The 14,981-nt window shown below is 42.5% G+C and overlaps 1 protein-coding gene across 3 annotated transcripts in view; it reads left to right on the top strand.

Annotated features, from left to right (window-relative positions):
• Window positions 1-1,466: 1,466 nt before the first annotated feature.
• LOC147896212 (putative metal-nicotianamine transporter YSL6) overlaps window positions 1,467-14,981 on the top strand; it is a 28,970-nt gene continuing 15,455 nt past the window's right edge. For 2 of the 3 annotated variants that reach the window (XM_087382855.1, XM_087382853.1), the window contains exons 1-6: window positions 1,467-1,889; window positions 3,403-3,575; window positions 7,540-7,637; window positions 7,776-7,913; window positions 8,145-8,334; window positions 8,462-8,594. In XM_087382855.1, coding sequence (XP_087238981.1) covers window positions 1,520-1,889; window positions 3,403-3,575; window positions 7,540-7,637; window positions 7,776-7,913; window positions 8,145-8,334; window positions 8,462-8,594 — 1,102 coding nt within the window. In that variant the 5' untranslated portion in view covers window positions 1,467-1,519. Of the gene's footprint in view, window positions 1,890-3,402; window positions 3,576-5,072; window positions 5,415-7,539; window positions 7,638-7,775; window positions 7,914-8,144; window positions 8,335-8,461; window positions 8,595-14,981 lie in introns of those variants that run through there. The other variant, XM_087382856.1, reaches the window with a different exon arrangement.

The raw sequence follows: 14,981 nt of genomic DNA, 5'->3' as shown, positions 1-14,981 counted from the left end.
GGTAGACCAAAAAATTGCCAACTTTCATAGACCCTTAAGAGGGTTAGGCTAAGTTCAAACTAGGCAGACACTAGATTGAAAAGGGACATTCATAGATGTGGTACAACAGTTATTTATTTGATGGTTATGCATGACACCATGTGAAAAACATGGTATAATGTGTGATCGACCATGCGAACCATATCCAATGGTCGCGATAATCTGCATGTTCCTCAACATAGATGGAATTGATGCATGTGCAAAGTGGTGTTCCCATCAGATACATGCGGGTTTAGATAACACACCTCAAAGGGTGTGTTTTGACGGTTGTGCGTGACCCTAGGTTAAAAACATGGTATAATGTGTGATTGACCATGCGAACCATATCTGACAGGTAAGATACTTTGTACATGCCTCAAAATAGGTTGGATAGGCACACGTGCAAAGTGGCATGCTCATCGTATACATGCAGGCTCGAATAACACACCTCGAAGTGTGTTTTTTGATGGTTGTGCGTGACACTAGGTGAACAATATGGTTTAATGTGTGATCGGCCATGTGAACCATATCCGATGGGCACGATACTTTTGACCCAACTCAATATAGGTAGGATAGATGTGTGTGCAAAGTGGCGTGCCCATCAGAGACATGTAGGTTTAGATAACTCACTTGAAAGGGTATCTTTTGACAATTATGCATGACACCAGGCGAAAAACATGGTATAATGTGTGATCAAGTAAGTAAACCAAATCGGATGGACATGATACTTTGCACATACCTCCAAATCAAAGGTTTTGATGCACGCACAAAGTGGCGTGCTCATCGGATACATGTGGGTTGGGATAACATACCTCGAGGGGTGTTTTTTACGGTTGTGCGTGACACTAAGTGCCATTGAATTGTTCGGCAGAAGCTCTCTCCCCGCCAAGCGCTAGTCAAGGGGAGTGGAACCAATTGGAGAGTTTGGCGGGTTGCAAGCTTATGTAACGATGAATAATTGAATTGGTCCAAGTTCTTGCAATAAATGCCCGCGTCTCTGTCCGCACTGTGTGAACATCACAGAGCGACGACGGTCCTCCCTCTACTGCTGTGCCCCCCTCTGAACCGTAAAAGGCTTTTTCTAGTGCGGGGTTCACACCACCCGGCGAGGACAGAGGCTAGGTATTGAGGAGAGCCGATGAGTGGAGTGGGCAGTTCACAGCTCTAGAGCTCGGGATTGAGGTGCTAACAAAGTTCACACCACCCACTAGACATCTCGAGCCTGACCGAGGTGTCTATCCACAAAGCTCCCTACATTTCCGTCCAACTTGGCAGCCCCGCCCATGCCGTGTGGACCTCTCATCGATCACACAACCCTATCCGCCAGATGGTGTGAATTGCGGTAGGGGTTACAAATGTAGCAGGGTTGGTCAGGCTAACACCGAAGGCTTGCTTATAAAAATTTCAAAAGCTCATATGGAATATTCAGATCCGTGAATCTGACAAGCCGCTGTGAAAGTCTCGCAGCTGGTTTCCTGTTCCTGTTACTGCTCTCCCTTCGATGGATTTGGATGCCCAGCTCCTGTCTTTCGAGACCTCACCAAAGGATGACGGGGCCGAACATCGCTTAATCGAAACTTCCTCTGATGAGGATTCTGAAATTCCCCCTTGGTCGGAGCAGATTACAATCCGGGGTCTTGTCGTTGGCGCTCTCATCGGAGGTGTCTTTTGTATCATCACCCATAAGCTCAACTTGACCGTGGGTGTCATACCTTCGTTGAATGTCGCAGCTGGGTTGTTGGGGTTCTTCTTTGTGAAGAGCTGGACGGGCCTGGTTACGAAATTGGGATTTCTTGGTGCTCCTTTCACCCGGCAGGAGAATACGGTCATTCAGACATGTGTAGTGGCATGTTATGGGATCGCCTACAGCGGTAAGACCAGGGGGTTATCCGTTGGTATTCCTGTAAATTGGTTTTTTTGGGCAGTCAATTTCAATGGATAATTGACAAGTCTCTTAATTATTGCGAAAAGAGTGCGTACTAACCAAGTGAATTGGTCCTCGGAGGCTGTATTACTAAAGCTTACTGTTAGGGCACGCTTCCACCTAGCGAGAGTGAGATAAAATTGGATTGTCATCGCGCCATGGGCGCTACCTTGCTATTAATAAGCAGATAATAACTTGCCATGATAGCGGTCAACCGTGGCGTTCCTTAACATGACTTTGTAATGCAGCAGACCGATCACATTGCTCCCTTTGTTGACACACTTATATATAAAGCTTTAGACTACTAGAAAGAATATGAGAACTATGAATGACACATAGAAATAATCCTTGCCTGACGTGCGTGGACTCTCGAAGGTCATAATGCTCTGTAAAAGCTGGACACACAGATCCGTGGAGTTGCCATATTGTGCTTTCGTTAGCATTTGACTTATTTGTCATAATAGGGTTTGCTGAAGATGCTAGTTAGTAGGAGGGCGTACTGCTGGCTTTGTTGTTGGATTTTCATGAAGGAGAGGGTTGCGTAATGGTAGCTCTGGTCTTTGTGGTGCATAATGAACTGAATGATTTCTTCGGTCATGCCGAAAAATACTTGCAAATATCAAGATTGTTTCGAGGATGCAAACCGCCAAGATCATGATGGTCACCATGATTGTGAAGTCTATTAAAGGTTTCAAAGAGATTCTGAAATCTTTTGAAACCCACAAGGCAGCTTATGCTTGGGTACTGATGAGAACATAAGTGTTGGTTGGATATTAAGTAGTTTTCTTTCTCACTTTAATGTTCTCTTCTAAAGGCTGTCTTGCTCTTTCTCTCTTTCTTTCTCAATCGTTTCATTCTTCTATCTTTCCATGAGCACACGCGTGCAGGTTTGCGTATTGCTTGTTTCTCATCCTTGTTTTTCTAAAAAGTTCTCAAATGTTAAAATTATACATACGTTTTAGTCTTACAAAATATATTTTGCTATGCCCTGCCCTTTGTTATGGTTTGAAATCAGTGATAGTGATCATAACGATCAGATTTATCTTGTATAATGAGTCAGGTCAGTATATGATTTTGGTATCAAGATAGCAATTGAGTGGAATCTGGACTATGGAGTGTGCAGTTACTACACCTGAATAAAGGTTTTTTAAATATCTGAATCATCTGTCCGAGAAGGAAGAGCAGTTATGCTCATACAATCGTGCTGGTGCAGGCAAAGTCCCTATCTTTCCGGATTTTGACATTTTCACAACTGGATTTATCTTGTATTATGAGTTAGGTCAATATACGGTCTTTGTATGGGCAAGTGAGTGGAATCTGGACCATGGAGTGTGCAGTCAACCTCAAAAAAGGGTTTTGAAATATCTGAATCATCTGTCCGAGAAGGAGAAGGGTTATGCTCATGCAATTGTGCTGGTGCAGGCTATCTTTCTGGTTTTAACATTTCACAACTGTGACAGGTGGATTTGGAACCTATCTTCTCGCCATGGATGAAACTACATACAACTTGGTGGGTAGTTCTTATCCAGGAAACAGAGAACAAGATGTGAAGAATCCTTCACTAGGATGGATGACAGCTTTTGCATTCGTTGTCAGTTTCCTGGGCATTTTTAGTCTTGTTCCTCTCCGCAAGGTATCATTCATTTCCTTCATTTCTCTTAGCAACCAGAGATTCTATACTAACTGGTTTTTGGGGCAGATGTTAAACTGGCTCATTGTTGACATTGCAAATGAAGGACCTAGTAGAACATTTTCTATTTGCTATGGATATATGCTGCATATATAAAAAAGAAGCTTTGAACTGTATGGCCAGCTCATAAATGGTAATTAAGAACAGGGACATGCTAAATGCTGCTCTGAGGGTAACATACGGATTATCTTTCTCTGTGAATTTGCAGCAAGATTGTGAAGCCTCTTCTTTGGGCATTTTTGTCCTCTTCTGTCTTTATTGTCTCTAATTTTGAAGGTATGATATTTTAAAAGTCTTTTTTCTGGAGTTCTCATACTGCAAGGGCAGCAAAAGCCTTCTTTCTCTTCTTTCACAAAGTTTATTCAGCTGACGTGGAATCATCCTGCTATTTACTGTTATTTACATTGCTAGATGTTGTGTTCTAAATTTGGTAGAATGTAGACATTTGGAGCAATTCGCCATACCTGTGACATCTAGGTTAGTAATTTGCAGAAGTGCTTGTCAATATGATTCGTACAATGTATTAGGAGCTGAAGGCATAGCAATATACAGAGTCTAGACCCACGTTTTGGATTCTCAAATCCAGGATGATTTTTGGAGCATTGATAATCTTATGCAAAGTAGTGAAATGTAAGCAGTCTATTCAATCTATGCACAGAGTGTTTCCGGGTTCTCCAAATGGGTAGAGGCTTTGCTCCTGTGAGACGGCAGCAGTGACAAAGTAGGAGGGAAGGAGAGGGGAGAGGGAAAGAGGAGGAGATAGGGCATGGCTGCGAGTGCACACACAAGTGACTAACTTTACACTAGTATTAGTTGAAAAGAATGATTATGGGCAACTTTCCCATGACCATTTAGGTTTAGGGTTAGGGCTAAGACACCCTAGTGCTATTTTAGCACTCTCTAAGTGTTAGTACATATGCACATGATGTTGAGATTGCTCCTTAACACCCTCCCTCAAGGTCAGCATCATGAAGGTGGCTTTCCCTCAAGATGATGATTGTAGGGTTTACAGAAGCACTGAACATTACAGTCCATTACTTCCTTTTAATGGGAATGCCCTTCCTCTGATTCAAACTAAGAGCTTGTTGGTATTTTTTGAAAGCTCTTTCTTGAGTGGTTTGGTAAAAATGTCCAACATCATCTATGCTATCATCATGTTGCACCAAGTGGCACTCTCTTTGATGAAATGCTCTTGGACATCAATATGTTTATCCTAGAACGATATCTAGACTCTTTGCTGGTGCTTGAGCTGGCTGATTATCATAGCATATTGTGCTTGGATTTGTCTCATCAAAGTAAACTATTTTGACAATAATCTTCTAAGCCTTGTTGCTTCAAATGCTTCAGTGGTAAGGGTTCTATATTTTATTTTTGGAGAAGAGTTAGTTGTTTGTTGGACGAAATTTCTCCTTGTCTAAAGAAAAAGGCATAACCTTGGGTTGATGTTCTTGTGTTATGCCCATTGACATAGTTACTCTCACAATAATTGTGCAACATGATATGGCTTCCTTTGTATTCTATTCCAAACTGTCTTGCAACTCTGATGTACCTTAAGACTCTTTTGAAGCATTCGAATGTGATTGTTTTGAATTTGACATAAATTGTGCCAATGAGCTAACAGCATAACATATACACCCTTTTGATTGTTAGATACATTTAAAGAACTGTCATTCATGTGTTTGGCTTTTTAAGGATGAGGTTGGCCATTTTGAGGTGGAGTGTGAGGAGATTGGAAACTCTGGCTAGAGTATGAGCTCAGAATCACAGTTGGATGCTGATTTGGTGAGCCCTTCAGGGAGGTACTTGTCTTATTGTTGCAATGGCAGGCAAGGGGACGAGGATAAACTTGAGTATATTTTCTCTCTAGGCTTTAATGAAGATATTAGTTGCATGCTGTGGGTGGAATGTTTGTTCACGTGGAGGGCGTACATAATAGTTTTGTCATGAATATATTGTAGTAGTGTTCTTGGTCCTTGTATGAGTAAGCATAGTCGGCATATTGGGGTGTTTGTATATGTTAATTATAGCAGTCTGATGCATATAGTGAGGGCTCAGAATTGTGACATGTGGCAGGAAGCATCTAGGGATCTGAGGGCTTTGGAAAAGCATGCAAGAGACAAAGTGAATGTGTGATCTATCGAGCTTGCTTGACCAGAGAATTGGCTGGGTTGATAGTTTGTGTGCCATCGCCCAGGATAGTCTTTGTTTCATTGGTTGTTAGCTTCATTTTCAATGTGCCAACATGCATAAATTTAAACCAGTGTGGTAACAAGTTGTGGCCTACATTTTTTCTCACATCCCTCTCCCTCTCATACCCCCACCTCTCTTTCATTGTTTTTCAATTCATTTTTCTTAAAGGCCAGTATGTGAAATTGGCTGTATTCTAGTCTTAGGACCTATATTTTCAACTTTTTTAAACGCCTGTGAATGCTTCTAGACTATGCAATCGATGGAGGCTGGACTTGAAATGATGTATTTGTGAGGAAGGGAAAGGTCACATTGTCTGCCCTTTTCAGAGCTCTGACAGAAAGGTCTGCTCATCTGTTTGTATGGGTGTATATATTTGCATTTAGGTGAGAGCATGTGTTTGTCAATCATCAATGGTCAATACCCGCAATTTGAGGGGACGAGAGGCCAAGAAGGGCCACGTACCACATGGTGGGCCAGGTTGTGTGAGGGTGAGGGTCTATCGTGAACACCCCCATAGACATACCTGATCTGCCACATTGCCCACTAGAAGATCCCAACCGGGATCATCTGGTCTACATGGCATAACATAGCCACATGCCATTCAGTCTCACAGTCTTGGATCATGAGTCTCTTTCCTTTATTGGTCAGCTCATAGCAGCTAGGGGATGAGAGGAGATAGATTTCAGATTTCAAGATTAGCTTGTAATCTAGCACCCTTTCTTTTTCTCTTTGTGGCAGAGGATATGAGTTTCTTTTTCAATCGTAGACTGAGATTACTAGACTTCATATTCTACTATGGAACAATAAAGAACTTCATGACTGCGAGCTTACAGATGACACCACTGTATTCCTAGATGCTTTTGCCAGGAATTTGCACTCTTTCAGGATTGCCATAGAGACCTTTTGCTTGGCAACAGACGAAATCTCTGGGATTTTGGATCAACAATGTGGACACCCCAACTTGGGGGGGACTTGGCTGATTGAGAGAGACTACGCGTAGATACCTGGGTTGCGACAGATAGGTGTGGATATCTACCCCATTCAACAGTTTGCTCCAGTTCTTGAGTCCATCAGGAGGAAACTATTGTATTTGAGTAATATTACTTTAGATTTGGCCTTGAAAGCCTTGATTGTATGCTTTTTAACAAGTGAAGATCTGGCCCTGATGACGATCCTGTTCCTTGTTGCCTTATCTGTGTCGTTTGACTATATTCTTTTTCATCCATGATATGAAAGTTGACGTCAAGCAGATATTGTGGAGCTTGCTGAGCTTCGAGGACTCTTCAAGCTTGGCCATACTTACAAACACAACCTTGTCAAAATCCAAACTTGCCTTGAATTGTTGCAGCAGAACATATCTTTGGCTGGACCTGCAAGTGAGCCTTATGAAAGCTTGGGAAGCCATAATGTTCAACTAGCGACAGAGAGGGATTTATGGACTGGCATTGCTTGCTGCGAAGCAGTAGGGGCATAAGGACATGATAAAGAGTTGGTATATACTTTTTTTGCAGAGACCTGTGTATGGGTGGGTTACCAAGTAGTTCTGTGCTGTATTGTAATGTGGTGTGCTTGACAGCTTTAGGCTTAACATAAATTGTTGGGCATCAGGTTTTCACAGTTAGTAAAACAGTGATTGTTCAATTTGGCTCTGTTTGAACACCCACACCCCATATGGCAATGAACAATATTGAATGGATGCTGTGCTTTTGTTTTGCAGATAATGGTAATCGACTATAAATTGATTTATCCTAGTGGTACTGCAACTGCTGTCCTAATTAATAGCTTTCATACTCCAGAGGGTGCTGATGTTGCCAGGCATGCATTTACTTTATGCTAAAAACCTCATCCTGATGGGAAGGATCAAGTATTGATTTTTGAATTGATCATTGTGCAAGAAAACTATGACTGTAGTTACTGAAACCATTCTGTCTAATATTTGCTTATGTTCTGCAGACAACAGGTCAAATGTCTTGGCAAGTATTTTACTTTAAGCTTTCTATGGAGTTTCTTCAAGTGGTTTTTTAGTGGGGTTGGAGATAGCTGTGGTTTTGACAACTTTCCAACTTTAGGGTTGAAGGCTTATTCAAATACGTATGTATTCTAACACTACTGTGAACAGTCGGCTTCTGTAAGGACTGTAAATACCAGGCATTCATGTGAACCCATCAAAATTGTGCAACAGGACTCCAGAAAATCTAGATTTTGGCAAGTGTTCTTGAATGAAAACGATAGATAGAATTTCCAAATTGACAAATAGCATAATAAAGTGGCTATAAATGTGGAGGAGAGAGATACTGAATCTTGTGGAGACCCCATCTACAGGTTCTACTTTGATTTTAGTGCCACATATGTCGGTGTGGGCATGATTTGTCCTCATATCGTGAATTGCTCTGTGATGCTGGGAGCCATTCTTTCATGGGGCATATTGTGGCCCTTCATCAGTGCCAAGGCAGGAGATTGGTACCCAGATGGATTAGGCAGTAATGACTTCACAGGCCTTTATGGATACAAGGTATGTTAATTAGTCAGTTTCATGTTTTTATTCTGATTGGAAGACCAGGTTTTCTTTCAATGCAGAATGCGGTGTCTCTGAAACTGCATTAATCATTTCAAAACTAGTTGAGAACTGTTGATTGCAGGTTTTTCTGTCCATAGCAGTGATTCTGGGAGATGGTGTCTATAACCTGGCAAAAATCATGTTCATAACTGTCAAATCTATTTATTTCAGTTACCAGGACAAACAACAGCTTCCCCTTCTTGACGTTTCAAAAGGTATGGAGCCTGTCTTAGATAATCTGTCAAAGTTTGAATTTTGCTTAACCAATAGGTTCCCATTAGGGATAAAGAATTGTAGACTCGTTGGCTTGTGAAAGATTGATTTCTAAATCTCGAGGACATAGAAGGAGACACCATTAGATGATTGGAACTGAGATGTAGGATTGGATGCTCTGCATTTGTGAAAATTATTGCTATGCAGAATTTTGAGTTGCCATTGGGAGTCAGTTTGTTTAGTAGGTTCGATTGCAACATTTTCCTGTTGGAATTGGCATTGAAGTTTTCCCTGCTGGAAAGATGGAGAACATTCTGATTCGTCGAGCTATATGGCACCCTCTCTTCAGAGGAAACGGCCGGGCTAGGATGCCAGGTGGCAAGTTCTGGTTGCCACAATGGGAAGAAAATTCTGTGACTGGAATGTAAAATTAGAACCAGTGGTGAAAGTCACATGCATGATGACAAGCTTGGGAAATTTCTAATCAGTAAACATAACTGCTGCTAAAGTGAGTCAGCAAAGCCCTGCAACTGTAAGCAAGGAAGTAGCCATAGAGATAAGTCATGGAGTCAATGTTAAAATCACTAGGATTCCAGGATTACTACAACTGGTAGACAAATGTCCAGAGAAGCCAACTGCTCCTTGACACACTGAGACCAATCTTCTGACCTTGCCAGATAGTGGTATAAAAAGCTTGACTGATCAAAGTATTGCAAGCCCCTGAGGGTTATGGGTTGAGTAGGAGGTGCTGAAGGCACTTGTTTTCTCTTCCCATTACACTAGTTGGCAAATATCAGATCCAAGCTAAGGTGCACGCATGAAGAGATGGAACTGAGGTCCTTCCTTCACGCTGATTTACAAGGATCAGCAGTCTATGTGGATGATATTGCCGAATCAGGCTGTCTTTCCATGCATGACAAAGAAAATATTGCTTTGTGTAAGCGGAAAGGTTACTGATTAAAATGCAAAGTCCTAATGCAAGAATCCAATTCAGAATGCCTACGTGTGTCTTATTTACAGAGCTTCTGTACTTTTTTGGCTCTGAGAAAGCCATTCGATGCCGAATGTGGCAAGCAGGCCCTGAAACAGATGGATTGCTGAGAGCGGCGTGCCCTCTTGCAGTAGAGGGATGCCTTGCTTGATAACATTTATTACGGCTCAAGGTACTAGCACAACTAGATGCCAGCGCAGCATCTCAAAAAAAATGAAGGACCCCTAAGAACCTCTCAAGATGCTCGTTTGAGTAATGCAGTGGAGCTCATTATACTTGTCCCTGTACTGAAAACATGCTTTCTTGCAAGTATTAGGACTGCTTCTTGTTCTTGGCATTTAAAGCCTCCTGACATGCTGTGTGCTCAGTCTCATCTCCAAAGACGTGCATTTGTTCTGGAGATTTGTCATGGACTGCAGATGAAGCTCATTATGATGGAAGCAAGTCAGCTTTGTCTGATTGCATGTGCGCATTCTCAGCCTACGAACTTTATAGACTTGAGCGGCTATTGCAGAGGCCTCAGTGGCAGTGTGAATGCTATGCTGTGATTCCTTTTTCTTCCACTCCCAGCTCAACTTGATATACTGGAAATCATCTCTCTCTTTTTCCACCATATTCTGTCTGCTGCCCATGGTTTTTGTTCAGCCCATGATGCATTTAAGTGCAATGAAGGAGGCAGGGCCAGATTGGAGGAAGGGGATAGAATTGGCAGAAGGGAGAGAGAGGAAGGGGGAGAATCGAGGAAAGGGGGTAGAGGGAGAGGAAGAGAGAGAGAAGGGTGAGGGGAAGAGATAGAGGTTGGGAGAGAGAGTGTAGGCAGCACATAGGAGGAAGGAGGAGGGAGTAGATAGGATTAGATGTTACAGTACAAAATGAGGGTGGATGGGGACTCATATAATCCCTCCCCAATTCACAACTAAAAGACCACTAACATAGCCCCTTTTCCCTTTTCATTACAACCATCGCTTCCCATAGAATTTTGCACTCAAAATTACATGTACTGGCTGCTACGCAAAGGTGCTGGGATATCCAAGTGATGCTAATCAGCCTGGTAACAGATAGGGGTACTCTTGGACAATACTCTCTGACTGCCATGACTGTTCATCCTATGGAATCCCTTTCCATCTTATGAGGTACTCAATGGATACTGTGTTGCGGAGTACTCGGTCTCTGAAACCCACAATGCGCTCATGAACGTAGAGGATATGACCCTCCTCATCCATAGGTGGCAACTCAAGTAGGACATGCACATGCTGTCCCACATGTTTTCAGCAAGGAGACATGGAAAACATCATGGATCTTGGAGGTACTGGGTAGCTTGAGTTAATACCCTACCTCTCCAACCTTGCGGATGATTATGAGCAAGCTTTGTATTGGTATTTCCTTTGAGCGAGGCATAATGGTTCTTATGGAGACGCAAGTGCACATAATCCCCCTCTTTGAAAGACAAATATCTCCTATGTTCATCCACATACTTCTTCTACTTTGGCTTGGGCATCGTGCATATTCCTTTTAGCCAACTGCAGAAGGGCATCCATCCTTTCCAAATCATTCCGTGCTTGCTGATTTTTCTCAGCCATGTCTGCAAGTGAAGAGGGCATTCCAACCTTGCATCTGTACATTGCCTCAAAACGGGCTCATGCCAATGGAAAAGATGCTTGGTACTCTTGTAGCAAAATTCAGCAAGTGCCAACCATCTATCCCAAGATTTCCCAAGATTTCTGAGTATCATGACAAAAGTGCATCGAGCATTCCTCCACCCACTTGTTCACCCTTTCCGACTATCCATCAGTCTCAGGATGGTATGCAGTACTAGGTGTGAGCAAAGTACCCACTAGTGTAAATAACTCCTGCCAAAAGTGACCCATAAATTTTTGCATCTCTATCACTGATTGTGATGTTGAATAATAGGTCTTCGTGGGTATGAAGTGGGAGTGTTTTGTCATTCTATCCACCACAACATAAATGCTGTCCCATCCCCTCTCACCAAAAGGCAATCCTGTGAGGCAAGCATTCAGTCACATACTTAACCACATCCCGCCATATGCCTTCCCAGATGAAGCTCTGTTTGATTCTCTCATACCTCTTAGTGACACCCGCATGCATAGCCATGGGAGAGGAGTGCATTTCTTGCAAAACCAGGTGTGTATATTGTGAGTTTGGCACTAAAAAAATCCTATCCTTGCACCACAACAGCCAATTATGCAATTTGAATTCCGGGTGACCTAGAAGGCTTCTGTAAATCTGAAAATATGGGAGCTGCCTTAGAATTCTGCATATACTCTTCCTGAATGCCATGAATCCTCTCCTAATATATGGTAGAGATAGCAGACCAATTGCAAGCTCACATTCTGGATAAGGCATCTGCAACCGCATTATCCTTCCCTTTTCTGTACTCAATGTCAAAATCATAGGATTGAACTGCAGCCAACGACCTCTTTTGCTTATATGACAAATTTGGCTGTGAGGACAAATCTGAGTGTCCTATGATCTGTTTTCACCTTAATTTTGCTCTCGTACAGATAGTGGTTTCATTTCTTGAAAGCATGCAAGATGGCCAACATCTCCTGATCATAAACATCGTAATTGAGTTCCTTGGCATCAAACTTCCTGCTTTCAAAGGCAAATAATCACCTTGTGTTCCTGACTAAGAACAGCCCCCAATCTTTTGCCATTGGCATCTGCATCCACAATGAAAGGACGTGAAAAATCAGGGCACACCAAAACAGGTGCATGAGTGAGAGCAAATTTCAGATCTTTGAAGCTGCGTTGTGCTTCCTTTGACCACACAAAAGCATCCTTTTTCAAGAGGTCAGTAAGAGAACTTGCCCTCTTCGCAAATTTGCGAAAAAAGTGCTTGTGGGGTTTTGTGGCTGTGGCCAATCTTTAATGCATTTCGCCTTTGTGGGATCCACCCGAGGGCCGAATGCCATGTCTACTCACAATATGCCCTAGGTACTCAACCTCCTCTGCCATAAAAGTGCATTTGCTGGTCTTTACATAAAGCTGATGCATCCTGAAAATTTCCTGCACATGCTTCACATGCTTCATGTGCTCCTGCCTATCCTTGCTGTAAATGAGGATATTATAAAAAAAACCAGCATGAATCTGAAAAGTAGTGGCTGCAATATCTATAACAAAGGTGATCCTTAGTCATTTTAGCCTAGTAGGCTCTTTTAAAATGGCTTGTAATTGAGTAGCATTTAAGTGGGAAGCCAAATGTCGCCACGTGGCATCTTAGGCAGGCTGTCCCATGACTTGGGAGGGTGTCTCATAAGTCATAGACCCGCCCGGATGGAGTGCTTTATGGGGGTCAGGAAGAGTGGTAGTTCTCTTCTACTCTCATCTACAGGCACATATTATAGTTACTAGCACGGATGAGCATGCCAGCTATATGTGGATCCATCATCCGGCTCAAGAGATCCGAGACCCCAGAAGTGTACATTGCTTCATGCTACTTCCCTCCACATACATTAGATTATGCTAGGATTGCATCAGGGAGATGGCAGGTCTCTCCATTCTTGGTGATTTATAAGGACACACAAAGGCAGCAAAATCATTCTACTCATTGGGGCTTTCAATGCAAGGACCAAGGACAATAGGTGGAGACCTTGGACTTCTAGGGAGATGCCTTGACATTGCTGTCATGTTGCTATTGTTGCTAGACCCAAACCTATAAATGGGGGGGTGTCCTTGCTGTTTTACACATTCATTAATGATTTGCAATCTAGTACACATTCTTTCCAGCTAAGCCTACATTGCTCTTGGCTGCCTTGAACTAGGACTTGCATCCTAGCCTAAGAAGTTTCCATCCTAGCCTATTGCTAGTGCAGCCCATCACTAGCTATGGTTCTACATGTAATTCTAGGTACAAATATGAATTCGCACATGAATTTCATGCTGTCCTTTCCCTTTGTCACTATCTACTGTTATTCGTGCTTACTTAGGCTGTGAAACTATAGTTAACTAGCATGCTGTAGGCTAGCTTCTCTACATAGGTATCGAAGTACTTGTCTAGGAAATTTCGTGGGAAAATGTTGTTATTTGGTTCTGAAAATTGGAGCACACTATCTTGAGGCCAAGGGCTACCTCTCTGCAAAATTTCATCGCCAGAAGTTGTCCCAATCATTCTCTGCCACATATCAGCCTGTGAGGAACCCTAATATTCCAAGTGCTCAGATTTTGGGGCTTTTGGCATCAATAGAAAGCTCTTGATCTCCCGATCTCCCCTATGTGCTGGAATCACAAAGTTATTAGGTTTTGACCCCACATTGCAATCGAAATCCAGTCGCAGGTGGAATTGACAGTCAGTCAGCGATCTACTAGTGGAATGCACCAAATCTCGTCATATTTGTCTTGTTCTGGTCGCCATAGCCTCTAGGTGCTGCTCCTAAACTCTCGTGGAGATTTGAGCTCAAATGGAGGAGCTATGAGAAAATTCGATTGGCTGGAATAGAAGAACTGCTGCGGAAACTCATATTTACCACGCCATTTCAGGTCAGCCTTAGTGCATATATTCGCCCAGCTCTATGGATGCAGCTGACAAAGTTTGATATGATAAAAAATTTTCTTGCTGAGCAATTCGACAACTGCAAGCGTAGGACAGTTAATTGCCAAGTATTCTAGCAGTTTCTTTCAATCCAGTGAATAATCCTTCTATCACAATGATATATTGAGCCCAAATAGTGCTTTTATATGCTCTTGTGTACTATTGGATTCTAAACAGTGCTTAGATTGTTATTTGATCTTCTCTATGGCTCCCAAGAGAGTTGGATCTCAATCGAGGAAGATACCAGCAGAAGATGACCCATACATGGAGAATGTAGTGGTGGTTGATGCAATAACATCATAGGGTATTGTCATGGATGAGGACCTAATGATTGATAATGATCAAAATGACATTCCTGCTGGCAGTGAGCAAGCTAATATGAAGGAATCTTCTCTAGTGCAGACTTCTCAAGGTATGGAACCTCAAGGAGGTGGTCCACTTGATCCCATAATACAGGCACTTAGAGAAGCTACAGATGAAATAAAAGCAAATGCATTGAGGATGCAAAACTCATTTTCCACACTCAGCAAGAAATTGGACTAGATCAAGAAGGTTCAGATACATGAGGGGAAGAGACCTATGGAGCATTTTTGTGGTGATTCTGATGATGATGATGAAGTTCCTAATCAGGATACTAATGGAAGACCAGTGGGTTTCATGGCTTTTGCAAGAAGAACTGCCCAGCCAAATGTCCACCAATACAAGGAACCTTCACGAAACACTCCTCCTATGGAAAGCAGTCATGAAGTGGATGTTTTATGTCACAGTTAAGTCTCTACCACCTGATCTTAGGGTGTAATGCCTTTTCCCCGATATATCCAAACAGTGAAATCTGTTGAGGCTAAGGGT

This window comes from Dipteris shenzhenensis, chromosome 12 (genome assembly GCF_047967505.1).
Source record: "Dipteris shenzhenensis isolate YYH24624 ecotype China chromosome 12, Dip_SZ_1.0, whole genome shotgun sequence".
Classification (NCBI taxonomy): Eukaryota; Viridiplantae; Streptophyta; class Polypodiopsida; order Gleicheniales; family Dipteridaceae; genus Dipteris; species Dipteris shenzhenensis.
The sequence above is the reverse complement of the archived record's forward strand: the minus strand, read 5'-3'. Positions and strand labels throughout refer to the sequence as shown.